Consider the following 23,241-nt stretch of genomic DNA (forward strand, 5'->3'; position numbering starts at 1 on the left):
TCTTTACCCCAAGGAGAGGTGGGGGGGAAGGAGGTGAGAGAGGTTGGGGCAGTACCAGCCAGTGAGGGTCTAAATCAGGGGTCTTCAAACTTGGCCCTTTTATGACTTGTGGACTTCAACTCCCAGAATTCCTCAGCCAGCAAAGCTGGCTGAGGAATTCTGGGAGTTGAAGTCCACAAGTCATAAAAGGGCCAAGTTTGAAGACCCCTGGTCTAAATTGTTGGGGGCAATAAGCTGACTTTGTAATAATGCCGCTTGGTGTGTGTGTGTGTGTGAAAGCCCTAACAAGCAGGCATATACATAGAACGAAGGCTACTGCTATAAGCTTGTAAGCCGCCCTGAGTCTTCGGAGAAGGGCGGGATATAAATGGAATAAAAATAAATAAATAAATAAATAAATAAATAAATTCCAGCCGCCGAACGGATTTGTGACGGGGCAGACGGTCGGAGGCTGCAAGCCAAAGGAGGCGCAACTCACCTTTCTAAAAAAAAAAAAAAGAGAGCGGCAAGGACTTCCTTCATCGCCCCGCGGGCCCTCTTACCTACCGTCTCCTCATCTCTCGGAGCGTCCCGGCTCCCGAGCGTCCCTCGCTCTTCTTTCTTGGCAACTGGGAGGGGAGAAAAAAAAAAGGGAGGAGGAGGAGCCGATATTCCCATCTTTCAACGCCGGCAACGGTGTTCAGCGGGGCTCCGCGTCGGTTTCCTCCCCAAAGGGGAGCCGCGCTGAGGTACGGCGGGGGGGGGGGGGAGGCCGCTCGTTTGCTTCCACGTGGTCACTCCCCGGCCGGCCTCCCGCCTTCGCAGCGGTCCCGCAGCCCGCCGTCACACGCCGCTGTTCCTCCGCCTCACCTTCCCGGCGAGGCTGGGATTTACGGCGTGTGGGAAGACCGGGGACTGAAATGCTCGTCTGACCCGACCGGCTAGCGAACGAACCGAGAGGACGCCGTGGAGACATCAACAAACCACGGCGGCTTAAAACTGTCAACTACGCAGCTGCTCAGCACCAACTCTTCTCGACCCTCCTCCTCCTTCCCCCCCCCCCGGTCCTCGAGCCCGGGAACCGGCGCGACATCCAGTAACGGAGCGGACACTTTGCAAAAACTCTGCGGCCGGTCCTTGCGCGTTGTCGACGTGCGGAATCCAGGGGTTGTTGCGGTTTCACAAGACCAGTAACAAAAGCCGCGGGAGCGGGGGGGGGGGGCAAAGCGCCTGCGTGAGCGCAAGAGGGGGGGGGGAAGAAAGAAACAAGAAAGGAAGCGGGAGGAGTCAACGCGAGAGGCGGTTGAGGTGAGGGAACCGGTTGCCAAGCCGGCCGGGGAGACTTTTTCCCTGGGCTCGCTGAAGAGAGAGAGGCTGGCGGGAAAGAAACCTGCGCGCCGGAGTCGCGGGACGCCTCGGTGAAGGAACCCACACGCACGCCCGCCCGGTCAAAAGCAGTCAAGAGAGCCAGTGGGCAATGGCGGCCCGGGGAAGGAATAGCTCGGTCGGCTCTCCCTAGCCGAGAAGCAGACTTCCAAGTGGGGAGGCAGTGCGGGGTGGACGGGGGGTGGTGGAGGAAGGAGGCAGCCGGACCCGGCGCCGGGGTCGCCGACTTTCGACAGCCGCGGCCGAGCTGAGTTCCCGGGCGTTTGCTGCTGCCTGCCTGCCTTCCTTCCCCCGAGCTGCGGCCAGGCTGCCTTCGTCCGTTGAGGTGCGCGGCGGCCGGCCCGGGCCATGGAGGCGCCGGCGGAGAACCCGAGCAAAGCAGCGGAGTATCTGAAGGAACTCAACAAGATCATCGAGACGCAGCAGGAGCTGCTAGAGAAGCAAAAGCTCCGGATAGACGAGCTGGAGCAGCAAGTGGCCAAGCTGTGCCACGAGAACGCCCGGCTCCAGGAGGAGCACCGGCGGCACCTGGCCACTTGCAGGCTGCTGCTTCTGCAGCAGGGTGCCCTATCCGCACCGCCGGGGAAGGGGCAAGAAATCGCCCAGCACGAAAAGTAAGGAAACGGGGGACGGGGAGCGTCTTAATCGACGTGCGGAGGGGGGCACGCGTAACGCTTTAAAGCAGTCCAGGTGACCGCGAAGCAGTAGCCGCGAGGCTGGTAGCCGACGCTTTCCCTGTCTTTTGGGGGTGGTCTTTGCCGGGTAGTAGTTATGAGGTTATGGATGATCTCAGACAAAGACGAGTTTTCTCCTCCACCCTCTCCATTCCCCGCTGGTTTCCTTCGGGCTTTGATTGATGCTCTTCCTAGTTCGCCTCTTCTCTTGTGGGCCAAGTGTGCAAAGGCGAATAATAAGAATAATAATAATGAAAAAGAGCTGAGATGTTATGTGGCAACCTCCCCCGGCTGGCTGGCAGACGAAGTTGTCTCCTTCGAGGAATGCGTTCCTAATTTCTTGCCCCCGATTCCAAAGAAAGAGCTTATATTTCTGGGAGAGGGTTTTGAGCCCCGCAGTTTTTGCCTGTGGACAGAACTGTGCTACTGCTTTAAGGGATCGAGAAGGCTTCAAGAAGAGACGTTGGGGAAAGGGTGTGAAGGATGATGCTGTTTTGTGCCTGCTAGTCCTGGAGAAAGACTTGGTCTTCTAGTGCAAGGCAGTGTGGTGAGTGGCGTTTGGAGACTTTGGAGGTGGAGTTAGTTCCTAACGAATGGGAGTCAGTAAACATTGACAGGTGGCCAACCCTTCTGAACTGTGACTCCTTCACATCTAAACTTGATCATCAGAAACCAGTTTGCTCTCAATCCTTGGGTCTATTTCCACATGGCTTTAAGCTTCCATAATGCAATGCTTGCTGCAGATGGAAAGGCGTTTAGCTATATTACTGCTTACCGTAAGGCTATTTCAAAAGCAGAACAACGTGTGATTCTTTTACAAATGATTGAAATTGCAACTAGCACATGTCTTTAAGTAGATATGGAAAACCTATTTACTAATCAGAATTCATGGCACAAAATGTTCAGGTACTTTGTTCCTTGGATTTTGTTACGTTGTTTGTCTGTTCCCTTACCCTCCATCAATGTAAAAGTTTTTTGAGATGAGCAGTATGTCTTCTTAAACTTTATGATTAATTGTTGTGATATAGTTAAATTGAAGTTTTTACAGCTGGATTAAAAGAGGCATTCCCTTCCATAGGAAAGGGGGAATGACTCTTAAAATGATGAATGCTATTACTAGTCTGCATCATTTAAAAAACTTTTTGTTCTGATTGTACACCTAATACAGATGTATTAAAATGTATTCAGATATCAGTATTGTTTTACAATGCAAAATGCTGATCGTAACTCTTGACCAACATTAGAAACTTTATTTCTGCTGCATGTGGGTTTTTATTTAACAAAACTAAGTTGCTGTCTATATTGCAGCATTTGCATCTGTATTGCAGAGTTTTGCAATTGCAAGTGCATATAGATAATATTTGCAAAGCGTGAACTTGGAAAAATATAATCAACTGCTTATATGAAGGGTGATTTCCATCTAGGAAAGATATGTTATATTGAATTAGGAACTATATTCCTGTACTTGTTGATGTACTGCTAGTTTACTCAGTGTGAAGTCCCAGGAAGTGGGCTTAAATGTTTGTTACCTGTCTAGTATAAAGATATGTATGAGTGAGGTATATGTTTGTTTGTTTCCTGTCCACCAAACACTGTATTGTTGGCCTCTTGTGATTTTTCTCCTTGTTGTTGGCTACACTGTTCACTTGAGTAAGACGTTAGTTTTTTTACATGCTAGAAATATGCAGTTGATTTAAATCACACCAAGGCTAAAACCTGTTTAATAACAAATCACTATATATAAATTGATGAAATAAATGATGGAACCTGTAAGAAGAGTGGGAAATAAATAGTTCCTTTAACCTATAAGTAGTTTAGAGTAATGTATGCTGCTTTTAGGAAGAAGAGGTCCTGCTTTCACAATTAGAAGGTTGATTTTAAAAGCCTTAATTCTATGTATGTTTGTTTTGTGTATAAATCCAGAGAATGAATTATATAGATGTGCCTACTGTCATATTTTAGACATTTTCTTATCAATGTACCTTTTCCAATTTGTATTCTTACCAATACCAGACACAATATGTATTGTTTGTCATGTTTTCATTAATTTGTTTCTTCTGATTTTCCAAGAAAGCAGTTCTTTCTTGGGAGAAACCAGTAAGTTACAGCTTTGAGAACCACTGTATTCTTAAAGTCTCTGTAAGTGGATTTGCTGTTGGGATCAGTATTAATCTGGGGTATTTATGGAGTGCTTATAATCTTTCTGAGGTATAGTCAGAACAGCTCAGGGCAAACAGTTAAAGTTACCAAGCTTCTGTTATCACAGAGACCTTGAGCTGAGAGAAATTATTTTGTGTGATACGAATATTCACTACATACTGTTGGCCAGAAAAATGCTGGTTCCATTTTGGGATTTTGTAATTAGAATCTTCAGAACTCAAAGTTGTACTCCATTCTCTCCTTTGACTCTGTTAAGGCAACCTGCAAAAATCCATGCAGCTTTTTTTTTATTCCATTTATATCCCGCCCTTCTCCGAAGACTCAGGGCGGCTTACAAGCTTAGCAGTAGCCTTCATTCTATGTACCGTATATGCCTGCTTGTTAGGGCTTTCACACACACACCCCAAGCGGCATTATTACAAAGTCAGCTTATTGCCCCCAACAATCTGGGTCCTCATTTTACCTACCTCGGAAGGATGGAAGGCTGAGTCAACCTTGAGCCTGGTGGGATGTGAACCTGCACTAATTACAAGCAGCTGGTGTTACTTAAGGAGGCATTAGCCCACTGCTCCACCAAGGCTCTGTATTGGTATGTAGTGCAATGTTGTTAGGATATCTGAAAAAAGTACCACCATATCCTCCCCCAAACCACAATTATAAATTATGTATCTTAGGTAACCGGGGACAACCTCTAATAGATATTACAGTATAGACCAGGGGTATCACCCAACCTTGACAATCCACAGAATTCCTCAGCCATCAATAGACCTTGAGATTACTGTGGATAATGTTGGAACAGGGATGAAAACATCTCATCAGCGTACAGTTAAGGATATTTTAACCTTAATTCAGTCATGGCCTAGGCCAGGGGTGTCAAACTGCCGGCCTGCCGGCTGGTTTCATCATACCAAGGCCACGCCCACCCCATTGCTGGGAATGCAAAAAGAGTCACGATACGTTGCGTCACGTAATGTGGCGAGTTTGACACCCGTGGGCTAGGCATATGATGAAGACAGTATTATGGGCAGCAGCAGAAAAAAATAGTGCTAGGACACTCTGTATGGCATCATAAGTTACAAATGATGGAATGTCTTCTATCTGACATTCTTGGGCAGTTTGTCTCAAGCTGATTGCTCCTGATTAGTTTCATTGGAAGTTCTTTTGGATCAGATATAATCAGAGTTATGTGGAATTGTCAAATTTAATTCTATTGTTTTGTAAGTTGCTGTGCTTGTAATAGTTCCATTTCTATTGTACTCCAGTATTATCAGAAATGCTGATCTTGAAATTGGCATACCTGTATGTGTAGTTTGTTTGTGTAATATGTTTTGCTTTTGAAAAGATTACTTTTTAAAACATTTAAATGTTTTTAAAATGTTTATTTAATTATTTAAATAATTTACATGGCTGTCTATCTAGTTTCCATGATTCTGAGTGGCTAACAATGTTTTTTTAACGGGGGTGGGAGGGTGGGGAGTACCTTTGGGTCAATACTGACTCCAGGCGATTGCCTGGATAAGTCCTTGCATTTTTCTTGGCAAGATTTTGGACGTGGTTTGCCTTTGCCTCCATCCTAGGGCTGAGAAAAAGTTATTGGCTCAAGGTCACCCAGCTGGATTCATGCCTAAAGCACGGCTGGAGGTCATGGTATCCCAGTTTCTTGCCTGATGCCTTAACCACTGTTCCAAACTGGGACTCCTAACAATAAAATAATTAAAACCATAATAACCACACTTTTAACAGTTAATTATAACTATCACAACAAGAATGTAGTCCTCAGAAGATATACATTTATCTAACTAGTCTCAATGACCTGGACATAGGAAATAATCATGTTTTAAAAACTTTTTATAATACCAACTGAGAGGGGCCCATTTGAGTCTCAAGGAATCTCAGGGTATGCCTCTTGATACCCCATTAGATTTATTTACTGGTTTTATAAGGTCACCCAACTCAAATAGTGTTACTCTGGGTGGCATACAACAACAACAACAACAACAACAAAGCAACTTGAAAAAACCCCATGCAATGTGAGAACATATACAATGCACAAATGTGAACATGAAATGCAGACTATAGAATGACATCCAGTCATAATAAAAGCAAATAAAGGGTTGCCTCCAAATGCCTGGGGGTGGGGGAGTCAGATGTTAAAAGGTGAACAGACTTTGGGCTTGTATATTGGGGGGATATCTGTTTCAGAGAACAGCCATCAAAAAAGGAATGCTTCAAAAAAGTCAGGAGTAAGCACATGTTGTCAAATATGGAGGAGTAAGCAGAAATCAGTGTATACAGTTCTGCAAATAGCTTGCCTCTGTGCCACAGGGACAACCTGCAAATTGAATTGTATCTGGACAACCACTGGGAGTCAGTGCAAGCTCACAGAACCATTACATGGGGCTTTGTGCCACTGAATTCTGGACCAGTTGCAACTTCTGAATGCTCTTCATAGGCAGCCCCTTTGCAGTAGTCCAACAAACCAGGCAGTGACTAAGGTAGGAGTGACCATGAACAGGGCCCCTCCTTCTAGGAATGTGTATCAATGACACATCGGATGGATTTATAGAAAGGCAATAGCTGCCAGAGCTGCAACCTGGTCTTTGAGCAAGAGCCATGAATCCAAGATGACTCCCAAATTACACAACTCCACATCAGTGGGGTCTGAGGAAGAGCAATCCCATGCCAAGATACAGGTGAATTATCTCTGGATGTGAGGACTTCAGAACCCTTAGCAAATTGATTTTCCCAGGATTGAGCTGCATTCTGCTTTTTTTTTATCTAGACCAGAGGTCTCCAACCTTTGGGGGCACCAAGGACCAGTTACATAGAGAGAGGTTTTTCTGTGAACCGGAGGAGGCGTGGTTTTGCGTGCTGCCTGTATCCTGTGGATGGGGCTTTGCTTGTTTGTGCGTACTGGCATGCCACACACCGGTAATGGTCCACGGACTGGGGATTGGGGACCCCAGATCTAGAACCTCCAAGCCTACAGTCACTGGGAAAAATTTGGCAGTATCTCTTGATAAGGGCTTTTCAACCGGTAGTACGTGTACCACTAGTGGTACGCGAGCACCTGGCTGGTGGTACACGTAGGACGGGTTGAACAGCACTGTAAAAAAAAAGTTAAAAAAATGTTTTTTTACTAACCTGCTTTCAGCTGCATTCTGTTTCTCCATTTGCTTCTCAGCCGCGTGTTTGTGGGACAAAAAAAAGTTCCATGAGACTTCCTAACTTCTTGCAAGATCTCGCAAGAAGTTAGAAACTCTCATGGAACTTTTTTTCTTTTTTACCGATAGTCCCACAGTGGCGAAGGCAGACAAGTGGAGAAACGGAATGCAGCTGAGAGCAGGTTATTAAAAAAATGCTTGGGGGTGGTGAGGGCATCTGGGCAAAGGTGGGGGCGGCAACCTTACCCTGCATGGTGGTGGGTTAATGGGCAATGGGTGACCCAGGAGGAGCTGCATAAAGCAGGCGGAGGGGAGGCTGGGCAGTTTGCGGGTGCCAGCAGGGTTGGAGGACGATCGCATGCACAAACGGGAGAGCTGCATGAGGCAGAGGTGCTGCCCGAGGCCAGAGGGGGGGCAGGCAGTTTGCGGGCGCTGGCAGGGATGGAGGACCATCGCACGTGTGAATGGGAGAGCTGCGCGAGGCAGAGGTGCTGCCTGGGTAGCCCACTGGTCCTGGGGTTTCACATAGCAAGCAGCTGAGTGTGTCGCGTGGCTGGCAACTTTATGCAGCGCTGGCGGGGTGGCGGGCAGGCAAGGGGGGCTTCTCCCTCCAGGGGTGGGGGGAGAAAGACACATTCTCCAACCAGCTCTTCCTTCCCCTTCTCTGGGCTGGGCTGCAATCTCGCCCGCTGCTTCTGCGCTTCCTCCTTCCTCCTCCTCCCCTTCCAGAAAAAAAGGAGAAGACAGACGGTGGGGCAGGGGTTTTCCCCATCCTGGATGCTGGCTTTGCAAGAGAGGCAGAAGTGATCGCCCTTTTGCAAGCAGGAAATCTTGCACGGGAAATGCAGCCGGGGATTTCCCCCCCCCACGATTTCCCCCCCCACACACACACTTTCCCTGGATTGCTGCACATCTGGGTTCCTTCCTTGCGAGGAGACCCGGGGTGGTTGGCTGGGCATAACCATTAATTCTTTGAGCGGCGCTGGCTAAGTAAAGTTGGTGATCATGCGATTGGGAAGGTGGACAGTCAGAGCCTTCAGCGGCTCTGGTCTTTCTCCAGGATATTTGTTCGTCTGTCTGGAGCTCATTGCCATGCAAAGGGGCTGGCATCAAAGCACCTTTTGTTGCTGCAAGCTTTTCTCCCACAGAGAGCCTGAACTAGGAGTCATGTGGAGTCGGGAGAGTCCATGTTGGGAAAAGGGTAGAAAGCAAGAGTCGCAGTACCGACAAGTTGAAACCTAACGCCTAGCCCGTGCCCAGTTTCAGCTGGCAGAACCTGGCTAGGCTTGTTCCATCCAGACGTCTTTTGTGCTTGCCGAAAGAAGAGAGGGAGCCCCGCCTTTCCTCCCGAACGCTCGAGCAGGGTTTCTGTGATCACCCTTCCACAAAAATCAGGTGGTTTGTGCCTCGCTGGGCTCTGCCATCCTGTTGTTTGGCCATGGAAAGTAGGAGACAAAGTTTGTGCAGGACAGGGAGGCCCTACGGAGACGGGAAAGGTGACCTGGGTGGTGCACTGGGGGCTTTGGCATCCTCTTTGGAAAGGGGACTCTTGGGGACAAAATGGGCCAGCCCAAGGAGTCGCCTTGTTGGTGGGAGGGGGCTGCTGGTGGGGGGGTGTTGGATCGGACGCACTGGCGGGGAGCGGAAACATTTGTCCAGAAGCAGCACCTCTTCCTTTGCATGCCGATGCTGATTCTTGGCCATCCCGATCCCGCTTAGCTCAAGCAACCCGCCCAGGTGGGTGTCAGGCGGGTTAGGAAATTCTGGCAGTTTGTTTTGCTTTGGTTCCTGAAGCCCCCTTTTTTGTTCTGCAACAGAAGGGGACAGTTTTGGGTGGGTTAAATGTATGAGCTGAATGCACAAGTTTCAACTTTGTGCCAGCATTAAAAAGAAAAGGAAAAGGAAGGAAGGGTCGGAGGGAGGGAGAGAAGGAAGGTAGGGACAAAGAGGGGAGAGAGGGAAGGAAGGAAAGAAGGGACAAAGAGGGAAGGGAGGGAGGGACAATGAGAGGGAGAGAGGGACAGTGGAAAGGAGGAAGGGACAAAGAGGGAGGGAGGGAAGGAAGAAAGGAAGGAAAGAAGAAAGGAAGGGACAATGGGAGAGAGGGAGGGAAGGAAGACACCCACCCCAGTCCCACCCCCTTACACCAGAGACCCACAGATTTCTCCCCCCCTCAGGAACCTTGCAACCTGAGTGATGAGCTGGCCATGCCCCCCCCCCCAGCCATTGACTTTGCTTGTCAAAAAGTTGCAAAAGTTAATCACATGACCCTAGGACACAGAACGTCGTAAGTATAAATCAATTGCCAAGCATCCAAATGTAAATAACATGACTCTGGGGATGCTGCAACAGTCATAAGTGTGAAAAATGGTCGTAAGTCACTTTTTCCAGTGCTGTTGTAACTTTGAACAGTCACTAAGCGAATTGTTGTAATTTCAGGATTACCTGTACTTTATCATTTTTTCCTTTTTTTTTTTGGTCAAGTTTTTGACACCTTGCTGGGTGACTATTGCTTTATCCTAAAAGTCGTACAATGGGTGAAAAGGTTGAAAAGCCCTGCTCTTGATCACTCTTTTTATCAAGTTGGTTATGTAAATGAGTCACTGCATACAATGAATCATATAAGTATTCTAATATTTAATGTTCATATGACTTTCCAGCTTGCAGTATTTTCATTGCCATTTTGCAAAATATGAAGGGAATTTTATAGCTTATAGCAGTAGATTGCAAACTAATAAACAATCAAATCTTAAGAGGAGGAGGTACTGTCGAGAGTAAATGTTGGAAGTAGCGTATTGATACTGAAATTACAATTTTAAATATAGTGAGATGGTTATTGCTGGACAAGTTGTTTAGATGAAAATGTCGTGTTCAGTTAGGAGAACAAGGCAGTTTGGGGTGGATGCTGTCAGAAATAGTACTATTTGATTTATAGTCCTATTCTTTAAAATAGGTTCTACTTAATCTATATAACAGCGCTGAATTCTGATTTATCAAAAAACTAGCAATTGTCATATGCAAAAAAAAATCCCACCAAAAAAACAAAACCTATCTATCCTATGTACTAGAACTAGATGCACTTAACTCCACCTTAAATAGTGGTGAACAACATACAGCTTTTCCAATCTGTTAAATTGAAGTTCCAATCATTCTTCTTATTGGTCAGGCTGATTAGGATTGATAGGATTGTTTACTTCTGAACTAAAAATAATAATAATCAAGCTTTCAATCAGAGAGCAATGAGAATTGCTCAGAGATGTCCACAATTACCCTTGTACCAGAAGCTTCAGTTTAAAACATGGCAATATGTTTTTTTTCAGTAATAAAAAAGGAAGAAACCATATCATAACAAGCTTAGAAGGGGAAACCATCACAGTAAATATAAAGCAAAGCACACGTAGTTCTGTTCTTAATATAAAAATTATCTACAACATCCATCTGCATGTAGCTCCTTATCTGAATTGCAACTTTATGTTTGGGTACGCCTGTATTACAACATCGTTTATTTAACAATGGTTAATTTAGTGAATCAAAAGAGCCTGGGTCCACACAACAAGCTAAATTATAAGCCTTGGTTTGCAAACTGCATTGGATGACTTCACATTACATTCTAAGCCACAAGTATATAAACTACCTTATTTATAAATTAATATGGCTATCCTCTGATATATATGAATCTGGGCAGCTAACAATATTAAAAATGCTTACAAAATGTGCAAAAAACATAAAACAGCACTCAGAAAAAAGTAAAAGCTATGATTAGATATTTAACCAAGAAATAGTCTTCATCCCACACTGGGGCCACCACAGAAGGCCAAGAGAAAATATTCCAGAAGGAGGGTGCCATAACAATAAAAAAGCTTTCCATTTTAGTGTGCACAATAATCTCATTGTAGTTATCATATAAAAAGCTACAGTTATCATATATAAAAGTTCCATGATTTTCCCCCCAACTGTTTATCTATCAGTCCCAAAATGAAAAGTCCTGGTTTCAGTTGTATATTAATCTTTAAAATCCTCTGAATTAGTGTATGTGTTTGTACCCCAAACCTTCTAACTTTTAAAAAACTCTAGTTTATTGATTATGTTTCATACTAACTAGATTAAAATTTATAATCCCTATTGAGATGTAAAGAGGTACTTGTTTGAAAAAGATAGGAAAATATTCTGCCAGGAAATAACCTTGTTATTGATTTGCTTCCAATTCATCATGGCCCAAAGAACATCATTTTGGCAAGGCTGTCAATACAGTATTTATTAGTTTGTGTTCTTCCAAACTTATGATTGTATCATCAATGATAGTAATAAACTGTTTTGTCTTTTTAAAGCCTCTTTTTCAATTTCATTCAATTATTCATGGCATTAAGATATTTTCCAATGACTTTTTTTACATTGTGCATCCAAAATAAATCTTAGTTTTGTTATTGATCTTTCTAAAGAATATTCTGGTTTTATGTAGTATTGACTCATTTGTTCCTTCAATCCAAGATATTCTCAAGAATCTTCTCCAGCTTCACAAATCAAAGGCATCCATTATTTTTTTTGTTTAACCGTTCTGGTGATCCAGCTTTCATTGTTAGATGTTACAGCTGGGAAAACTTTACCCTTGACAAAATGTACCATTGTTGTATGTAACGTATCTGCACTTACATACTTTGATTATATCTGTCACAGTCTCTTTTCCAAGTAGCATACAATTCTCCCTTTTCAGGCTATAGTTACCATCCTGGCAAAATTTTGAACCTAGAAATATAAGATGGTACTAGACTTCTTCACTGCCTGTTTGTATTAAATTAGCATTGTTATTGACATAATTCTAGTTATTTTAGTACTAAGCAGATAGGCTTTTTATTTATTTATTTAGATTTTTATACCGCCCTATTCCCGAAGGACTCAGGGCGGTTTACAGGGCAGCATAAAATACAATATAAAGATAATATAAAATTAAAATAGATTAGTGCAGGTTCGCATCCCACCAGGCTCAAGGTTGACTCAGCCTTCCCTCCTTCCGAGGTAGGTAAAATGAGGACCCAGATTGTTGGGGGCAATTAAGCTGACTTTGTAATAATGCCGCTTGGGGTGTGTGTGTGAAAGCCCTAACAAGCAGGCATATACATAGAATGAAGGCTACTGCTAAGCTTGTAAGCCGCCCTGAGTCTTCGGAGAAGGGCGGGATATAAATTGAATTAAAATAAAATAAATAAAATAAATAAATAAAATAAATTAAATTAATTAAGCCCAACAATTAAAACAATATATAAAAAGCTAAAACCCCTTCAGTCCAGGCCTAATAGATCAAAAAACCAGGTTTTCAGGTCCCGGCGAAATGAACGCAGATCGGGGGCGGTCCGAAGTTCGACAGGTAAATTATTCCAAAGGGCAGGTGCGCCCACAGAGAATGCCCTCCCTCTGGGGATCACCTGCCGGCACTCCTTAACCGGCGGCACCCTGAGAAGGCCCTCCCTGTGGGAGCGCACAGGACGATGGGAAGTTGATGCCGGCAGCAGGTGTTCCCTTAGATAATCCGGACCCAAGCCATTTAGAGCTTTTTACAGTCTTTCCTCTCCCCCCCCCCGCACTAGTCTACTTTGCTTCCACTAATTAAAATATTATTACCAGCATATGAGAATTTATTGATGTGTTTATTAACTAAATATAGTTTTTACCGTGTTTGTGCACAAAATATATGTTAATTTAATTGCCAAGCTGTCCATGCGTACAATTGTCTTTCACATTTCTGAAAGAAGGTATGATCTATAAGCACTGAGTTTTCTTGGAAGACTTTATTTTCTCTCCTGCTTCTGACATTAAATGTTTCCATTGTTTCAGAGGCTCTTTACTTCCATCAGCTGTCATTTTTGAGATTGTCAGATTGTTATTGAGTTGTTCAACTTCTTTTGCAACAGACTTTGATTACATTCATTGGCATGCTTTGAATTTAAACTGAAGTTATTCTATTATTTTGCAGGGTTATATCCAACTACCAACGTTGACACTCTTTTTCTTAATAATAATAATAGCTACTGCTTTTCTTCTACAATTCTAGTCTTCAATAGATTATCTGCAAAGATCGTTAGATGTGACAGAATCCAATCTAGTTCGTTTGAGTTGCCAATTCCCATAATATAAGATTTTATTTTTTATTTTATTTGCAACTGAGGGTAGTACAAGAAGTAAATGGATGGAAACTTAATATAGAGAGATCGGACCTAGAATTAAGGAGAAATGTGTTGTCAGGGTGAACAATTAATCAGTGGAACGGCTCGCCTCCAGAAGTTATGGATGCTCCACTCACTGGAGGTTTTTAAGAAGAGATAGGACAGCCATTTGTCTGGAATTATATAGAGTCTCCTGCTGACTTCCAAGGTCTCTTCCATCCCTGTTATTCTGTAATTAAATATTTTGATTTCTGCTTTAACAATAACAATTTTGCCTTGTTTCTTAATTCGAATATTACATGTACCAATAGAACATATACCACCTTTTCACCAGTGAACTTTCTTTTTGCTTCTGTTCACATTAGGGGCTAGATTTTATTTTGGTTTTAATCCAGCCACATTATATGCACTACAGCTATTATAATCTGTTCTCTATTTTCCTCATTGCTTGTTGTGTCGTTAATATTTCAATTAGCTGCTTTTGCTTAAAGGAGCAAAGAAGAAGGCTTCCAAGAACATTTTCCATTTTTTTTGGGAAATGTTCTGTATTTAAGATAATTGTTCAGGCTGTTTATCTTCTCTTTTCTCTTTATCATAAAAATTAGTTTACCTTAATATTAAAATAAGTATTATATTACTTATTTATGTATATAAATAAAAACATTATAAAGTAAAGTATTAAATCATTTGACCAGTATGCAGCAAAGTGCCATATTTAAATATTATCATTTATATATATATATATATATATATATATATATATATATATATATATATATATATATATATATATATATACACACACACACACACACACACACACACACATACTCTGATATCCAGAGTATGCATTAATTTATTTTTTTATTTTTTAATTTTAATTCCATTTATATCCCGCCCTTCTCCGAAGACTCAGGGCGGCTTACAAGCTTAGCAGTAGCCTGTCCATTAATAATGGACAGGAAATAAATGTAATAAAATAAATAAATCTAACTCTGTTTCATTATAATTAAATATGCCTGAAGTAATCCAAGTAGTTGTCTCAGTGTTTAAATAATTTATATCTTGTAGAGCAGGGCTTTTCAACCAGTGGTACGCGTACCACTTGTAGTACTTTGCCACGTGGTTCATATTTATGACCGTTGCAGTATCCCAGGGTCATGTGATAAACTTTTGTGACCTTCTGACAAGTAAAGCCAGTGGGGAAACCGAATTCACTTAACAACCAGGTTACTAACTGCAATGATTCATTTAACAACAGTGGCAAGAATAGTTGTAAAATGGGACAAAATCATTTAACAAATGTCTCACTTAGCAACATAAATTTTGGGCTCAGTTGTAGTTGTAAGTTGAGGACTACCTCTGTTTAGTTTTTCTCAGTGCTTTTTTTGTAAAAGAAAAAGGTGCCGGAACTCACATGTCATACAACCCGCCTTGCCTACCCTACAAGGTTCCATCCAAAAAAGGTGCCGGAACTCCATTCTGAGCGTTCTATGAGAAAAAAAGCCCTGGTTTTTCTTCTGTATGCAACAGTTCAAATATCCATTTGTTTTCACTGTTAAGTTTCACACCACTGAAGCTGATTTTATTAAATAGCAAGAGAGAAATTGTGATATCTAGTTTAATTTTCTGTGATATGCTGTTCTGTAAATTCACTTTACAGATAAGGAAGTTTGGCTGGAAGCTCATACAAAATATAAAACTGAGTAATGGTTTTCCCAGTGTCAAAGAACGACTGTATTATGAGTCTTTTAAAAATTAAATAGAAATCTAACCGTAAATTCCAACTGCAGTTATTTAAAAATTTTTCCCCTGACTCAATGTGTGCCTTTTACTGTGCTCCCTCCTTTGGTACTGATTTTAAGATTGAACCCAGACATAAAACATATCAGGTGAATTTGCAAACAAGCCTAATTCTGATACGATAGGTGAGCCAGCCATTAGAGAACCGATATAGAGGCAGTTTATGTCACAAATGAAATGCATAAAATATAGATTTGCAAATGATTGCCTATCAAAAGTTACATAAGAAAAATAAAAAGCCTTTATCTACAAAATGCAAATAAAAAAATATTCCAGGCTTAATTCATTGTTTTTATAGCTGAGTATAATTGAAATTCCAGTTCAGGGATCAGATGAAGTTATTCAGAGATCAGATGTATAAATCAAAAAGCTTCTGTATTTAGATAAATAAAATATGCCTGACTCCAAGGAATCTATCTTTAGGGATTTTTTAAAAATGAGTGGAAACAGAGCCGAAAAAGAGAATTTTCAAGTTACTTATAAAATTCAGGCAGGGGAAATAAAATATTACATTGAAAATGTGATTAATTATTGCAGTCATGCATTACAAAATATGTTCCTAATAGATTTGAAATTAACATAATGGCTGCATGGTTTTATGTTGGGACTAGACCACAATTAGAGGCACCCGACTGACCTATTTCTGCTTGCAAACTAAGCATAGCTTGGCCTGCTTAATACTTGGATGGGAGGATTGGAAAATCCCAGGGTTAGCCCTGGCAAATGAAAAAAAAAACCCAGAAGAAATTAGGGGTAAACCACTTCCATATTGCTTCCAAGAAAGCATTCCTAGACCGAATATAGTAGCTACATGCAGTGGTAATAGAAGTGAACACACCTAGCCAAAAGTCTTGATTTAAATTCTGTATTGTTAAGGATTAAAACATTGTCTGCACGTTACTTAAGTTTCATTGCAATAATTATATGTTATTTGTGTAGTAAATGATATTTTATTATCAGATGCTCAATAGAATTCAGATGATGGTGACCCAGTTGCACTTACAGAGGAAATAGGACAGAGATTGTTTTACCATAAATGACATGTAAAGTCAAAAGTTCTACCCAGCCTTTTCTTAAAACTGGTGCTCTCTAGAAGCATTGCCTACTTTAAGACAGGCTGCTATGTAGTTTATTCTTGAATAGCCTTTTTCTGATTTTATATTGATTATTTATCATGCATAAGATAACCTGTTTAAAGTGCAATATTTTCCTGTCATTGCCAACATTCCAATAATTGTAGCATTGCTTTTTCAAAGGGACAGTAAAGTTGGCTCAATTTGAATTTGGCATCAATCTGGAAAATCGCTCGCCTCTGTAGAAATCTTAATAACACTGTCCTTTCATAAAAATCCAGCAAGCCGTAGTCTGCAGAGTTTACATTTTGAAAACATATTTACATTTTAGGTTTAAATTATATATTTAATTTGCACAAGGCTAATTTAGGTATCACAAAAGTAACTAGGAGTTCTATGCATGACTGTTGCATTGTCGCTGAATTTGGCAATTTAAACCCAGTTAATAGTAGTTGCTATATCACTTCCATGAATTAGTGATTCATGCTCCCTCTGCTGGTTCATTATCAGTATTGTGCTATTTTGAAGATATCTCTGATTCACAATTCATAATGATACACAGTGATGACTCTGTATAGTTTTGGGGTTATGATGGCAATAAAGCAAGTGGAAGTGCTTTAGTTAACTGTTGAAATATGTTTCTTCAAACTTATGGAGAAGTTAACAAAATAAATTAGGATACCAACATTCTTGTTCATTTCAATAATTTAGTTTGTTTCAATACATCAATGCTCTTAATCTTTCAAGAACCAACTTGGCATGCAAACATAGTTTTTATTACCAGTTAAATGCATTTGATAAACTAAAATACTATATATTCTGTTTCTAATCTTCAGGCAGTGATAGCCAAATTATGGCAGTCATACAAATAGTTTTTTGGGGGATATTAAGGATTGCTGACATTTACACGTACACGAGAAGTTATTATGTTAGGTTATTAAAATAAGGAGAACAATATCTTTGTGTGCACATGTAGAGCAAAAGAATCATATGGCAAAATAAATAGGTTAAGAGAGGCAGCTGAAACAAAGGAGTGGCATGAGGGTTATAGGTGATGGAGTGAGGAGATGTGATCAATAGGATACTGATTTGAGAAAAGGAAATGCATAATTTTTCTAGCTTCCTTCTCACAGATTGTCAGGTACAGAAGACTAGGTTGACATGCTGACTAGGTTAATTTAACTGATTTATTGCTAAAATTATGTGCATAGAAATCTTTGAACTAATGGTCAGTACCTGGTTATAATTAGATAACGGTAATGGCAACCAAGGAGGGCTGGACTTTGTTTGTAGCTACATAACGGTTCTAGGCTGATTTTTCTTTTTACTCTTCCCCCTGGGTTTGCCAGTGCTTCCTTAGACAGATCTTTCTTTTCCTATTCTAGTTTATTCCTTCTAAATGTGTAATCTAGATTTCAACTTTCTATCTTGTCTAACTTTTCCTAAATCTAAATATTTGGTCAACTGGTCCAACTATCTACTGGATTTACTACACATCAGTAAGCCAGAAGGGAAAAAAAACCTGGTGCTATTATAAATAGGAGATTGGTGTTATACCTTTCTCTTATGACTGTTATTTTAAGCATTTGCTTTCAATCTTCTGCCACAGAAGGCAGAAAAGGTGTATGGGCTATTAATAGAGAGTACTAGTTATTTTCCTATACGTTCTTGAAAGTTGAACCAATCTGTGATTTTTCCTCAAGTGAAGTGTCTGCCCAGAACTACAGCAATTCCATGTGTACATTTTGTTGTTGTTTAGGTGCCCCATTTGTCAGAAATACCCTGATCCTAATGCAATGTCCTTTAGGTTTATTGGAATATATTTTCCATCATTATGACCAGCATGGCCATAGCTTAAGTTACTGTCTATGTAAATAATTTAAATTCAAGCTGCATTTTATTTTATAAATCATAAGATCACACACACACACACACAGACCATTACAACAAAACTTCATATCAGCATTACAGTGGCAAGATGCAAAACAACAGAACCTTTTCATTCCTTTATTTAAACTATAAAGTAAACTCATAGTAAACATCAAGTGGAAGTCAGCTTCCCTCAAATTAAATCCCATGCCGAATATTATGACCATATTTGCACAGTTCCTTGTTACAATCATTAATGTACGTGTTAATCTTCAAAAACACATACAGAGAATATTTTTAATTAAGAAATGTGTAGAACTTTCATGAAAATATTATAAAAAGATTTAGTGATTTAACAGCCTTTCAAAACAAAACATTATGTTTATAGCTAGTTCTGAGTCATGCAACTATAATTCCATTCACAACAAAAAAAATGAAAACATTCCAGTTTGTACTTATGTGTTTTTAATTTTGTCTATCGTTCTCAGGATTAGTATTACTAGTTTAAAATGCTACTTGCTAGTTTTATTTGCTTTTATTTATTCTGAATATGAATTTATTGTTGATTTTATTATTTGACTGGTTATGACAACATTTAAAATTTGAGAAAGCAAGAAATGCACCAAAGAATATTTTTATACTTAGAAAAAGGTTAACAGCTTCCAGAGTACTGTTCTCATATGTATTAACCAATTACTCATCCATTTCCATTAGTACTTGACTCTGCTTATCAGTGCTTGCTGCAACTAGGAAAAAAACATTTGAAAAGAACTACTGATGTTCCATCTCTAGGATTTTGACATTCACAATAATGCTAGCAATTTAATAAAGAGACATACAGTCTAATAAATTAAGTTGAGGCAGGATGAGGCAGTTAAGTACTGTAAAAGCAAAAATCCTATTATCAAAACAAGTTGAAAGCAGCATGATAGACAGTTTCAACTGTGTCTTTCTGCCTAAAAGGCTCTTGTTACAATTAATTTAGGAGGATGGTGTCTCAGCAGTAGCTAAAACTTAACTGTTGGATAATTGCATCTGGCACAGAACAACAGATCACATGTGGCTCAGTGGGTTAGGATGCTGAGCTTGTCGATCAGATGGTTGGCAGTTTGGTGGGTCGAATCCCGAGTGCCGCGTAACAGAGTGAGCGCCTGTTACTCGTCCCAGCTTCTGCCAACCTAGCAGTTCGAAAGCACGTAAAAATGCAGGTAGAAAAATAGGGACCACTATGGTGGGAAGGTAACAGCCTTCCGTGCGCCTTTGGCATCTAGTCATGCTGGCCACATAACCACGGAGACGTCCTCGGACAAGCGCTGGCTCTTCGGCTTTGAAACGGAGATGAGCACCGGTCCCTAGAGTTGGAAACGACTAGGATGCATGTGCGGGGGAAACCTTTACCTTTACTAGCATGTATGCAACACATTCCTGGTAGTAATGAAGACTTGAGCTGTTGCAAAAGAGAATTCCATAGGTTGACCTGGAATTTGTCAAGTATAAAGGGAGGAAGTTCCAATACAGCACCAAAGTTAATACTATCCTGGAAAGTTTTCTGGCAGAAGGATAAGTAGTATATCACCTATTTTATATTAAAAACAGTACTTTGTTATAAGAGAACAAAATCTAGTGATGATCTTTTAGAGAGAAGGGTATTAAATTACATGCTAGTTCTTTTGGTTAAAGCTTCATCCTGTGCAATTATTTTCTTCAATATGTATCTGCTTTCAGTATGTATCTTATTCACTGGGAGAAAATTCTATACTGACATTGAATATTTAAGGCTCTAAGGCTGAATATAGTAAATAACTTCTTGTTCAGTGGCCTTCTGAAACATGTAGAATGACTCATTATTTTGATATATTGCAATTCATATGCTGGCTATTTCCATTTTAAAGTGCTGGGTTTAAAATCTATGCATTTTTACTCAGACATAAGTACCTCTGTTTTAACTAGAGCTTGTAACCCATTGTGTGTATTGGAATGCTGCCTAAAGTTTGAAACAACATTCATTTTATATTGCTTTCAATGAGGTAAGAGTTTTTATTCCTCATACAGCCTTATCGGATTCTTTTTAAAGAACAGAGTATCATTTTAGTGTCATCAACTGTATGGAAATGCAATTATGCCAAAATGTGAACAGAATCCTTTAAAAAGGATACAGCAAAGTATCATACAGTATCTGTACAAATATAATATAACCTTAATTCTTTGAAATTTTCTCCAAAAGAAATTCAAGTTGAATTCTTTAAAATTGTTATTATTAATTTATTCCTTCACAAGTTTTATAGAAGGAATGAACAAAATATAAAAAGAAAAAGAAAAAAAATGAAGAATGACTGTGAAAAATAAATCTAAAACATTCATTTTTGTGGTGTTTATTTTCTAAAAGGAATGAATTAATTAACATACTTGCAATTAATATAGTTCATTATGAATGGCAAGCCAGTATGAAATATAAAAAATAGTGTCTGAAGGAATTAATGACATTTCTTCAGTTTTATAGACAAGAGAACACTGTGAATCTTTGTCAATCTTCTAGAAATAATAAAGGTGTGGTTTTTAAAATAAAAATTAAAAACAAAACAATTTCATGTCCAATTCACATTCCTGCATGTAATAACTGAATCTATTCCTGAATGTATAGAGCCAAGTGGAATGCAGAAAGTATCTTTAACATTAGCAGAGCATAGTTTCCTATATTTATTTATTTATTTATTTATTTTATTGCATTTGTATACCGCCCTATTCCCGTAGGACTCAGGGCGGTTTACAGGGCAGTTAAAACCATGAAATACAAAAAATTAAAATCAATTAAAACAATTAAATTCAAGCCCCAAGAGTAAATCTAAAACCCAGTTAAATTAACAACCCCACAGTCTGGACAAAACAGATCAAAGAGCCAAGTTTTCAGGTCCCGGCGAAATGAGCGAAGGTCGGGGGCAGTCCTAAGTTCCGTGGGTAGTTGGTTCCATAGGGCAGACGCACCCACAGAGAATGCCCTGGTAATATTCTGACAAAAAGTAAGGAGATAATGCATAAAATAAATCATTCACTTTCACAGCTGGCAACCAATTCCAGTCTAGTAGATTATAAAGGGTGCAAGAGTAGAACATTATTTTAAAAGCGTTCTGAGTTTGAACTATTTCAAACCCAAAAAAGATTGTTATTGGAATTATTCGGACCATGAAATATCCCTTGTAGTAGGGTCAGAATAGGACTGGAACATAATAAGAACAGGGTTCTTCAAGCTTGTAACAGTCAAACTCAAAATATTTTGCATCATTTTTCATATTTTGTGAATAGCCGAGAATCAATAACTTACAAAAAAAAAATCAAAATGTTTCCCACATATAGATACTGGAACTTCTAAAATTTTCTACAAAGATGAGTTACATCTAAAATAAGCAATATTTGTTGAATTTCCTATTGCTTAGGAAACCAGTCTCTTCTGAAAAACTTCCAGTGTTGGAGCACTCACAGCTTCTGGAGGCAGGTTGTTCCACTGGTTAATTGTTCTAACTGTCAGGAAATTTCTCTTTAGTTCCAGGTTGCTTCTCTCTTTGGTTAGTTTCCATACATGCTTCTTGTCTTGCTTTCAGGTGCTTTGGAGAATAGCTTGACTTCCTCTTCTTTGTGGCAGCCCCTGAGATATTGAAACACTGCTATCATATCTCCCCTAGTCCTCTTCATTAAACTAGACGTACCCAATTCCAGCAATCATTCTTTGTATGTTTTAGCTTCCAGTCCCCTAATCATCTTTGTTGCTCTTCTCTGCAATCTTTCTAGAGACTAAAACATCTTTTTTACATTGACCAAAACTGAATGCAGTATTCCAAGTGTCGACTTACCAAGGTGTTATACAGTGGTATTAACACTTCACGTGATCTTGATTCTATCCCTCTGTTAATACAGCCTAGCACTGTATTGGCTTTTTTGGGCAGCTGCAGCACACTGCTGGCACATATTTAAGTGATTGTCCACTAGGACCCTTGAGATCCCTCTCACAGTTACTACTTTTGAGCAAGGTACCACATATACTGTACCTGTGCATTTGGTTTTTCTTAGCTAAATGTAGAACCTTACTTTTTTCACCAATGATTTTGTTAGATAGTACCCAATGTTCGAGTCTGTCAAGATCCTCCTGTATCTTAAGCCTGTCTTCTGGAGTGTTGGCTATTCCTGCCAGCTTGGTGTCGTCAGCAAATTTGATGAGTTTACTGTCTATCACCTCATCCAAATCATTGATGAAGATGTTGAAGAGCACTGGGCCCAGAACAGAACCCTAGGGCACCCCACTACACACTTCTCTCTATGTAGATGCGGTTCCATTGAGGACCACACACTGAGTACAGCTAGACAGCCATCTATGAATCAATCTGGTGGTGATGCTGTCTAACCCAGGAGCCCCCAACCTGTGGTCCGCAGCCCATTACTGGGCCGTGGCCTGCTGGCCACTGGGCCGTGGAATGGGCTGTCCAGTGCATGCACATGTGTGCACGCACTCACCCCCACTCATGCTAGCACTGCTGCAGCTATGCAGACGGGGTGCTGCACAGTGAAAATAGGGCACCATTGCTATGCAAACTGGGTGACACACAGCATGAAAATTTGCCGGTGCATGATGCAAAAATAGGGCAAAACCGGGCATTGGGCAGCACGAAAACTGGGCACTGCCCAGTGCAAAAGCAGGGGCAAACCAGGTGGCACATGGTGTGAAAGCCAGATGGTGCACAGCGCCAAAACGGGGAAACCAGGTGGCACATGGCATGAAAACAGGTGGCATAAAAACCGAGCAGCACACGGTACAAAAATGGTGGCAAACCGAGTGCTGCACAGCATGAAAATGGGGAAATGCTAGCATCCACGTGGCAAAACCAGCACAGTGCTAGCGAGTGTCATGGGGCTAGCACTGCCCCATTTGCATCGCGTGTGCTTGGGGCCCCATTTGTGTGTGCATAAATGCCAACTAAGAAAGATT

General features: G+C 40.8%; 1 protein-coding gene across 4 annotated transcripts in view; it reads left to right on the forward strand.

Annotated features, from left to right (window-relative positions):
* Positions 1 to 1,420: 1,420 nt before the first annotated feature.
* IQSEC1 (IQ motif and Sec7 domain ArfGEF 1) overlaps positions 1,421 to 23,241 on the forward strand; it is a 309,585-nt gene continuing 287,764 nt past the window's right edge. For all 4 annotated transcript variants that reach the window (XM_083351704.1, XM_083351706.1, XM_083351705.1 and 1 more), the window contains exon 1: positions 1,421 to 1,979. In XM_083351704.1, the coding sequence (XP_083207830.1) occupies positions 1,714 to 1,979 (266 nt within the window). In that variant the 5' untranslated portion in view covers positions 1,421 to 1,713. The remainder of the gene's footprint in view (positions 1,980 to 23,241) is intronic.

The sequence above is a fragment of the Vipera ursinii genome (assembly GCF_947247035.1).
Source record: "Vipera ursinii genome assembly, chromosome: 2".
Taxonomy (NCBI): Eukaryota; Metazoa; Chordata; class Lepidosauria; order Squamata; family Viperidae; genus Vipera; species Vipera ursinii.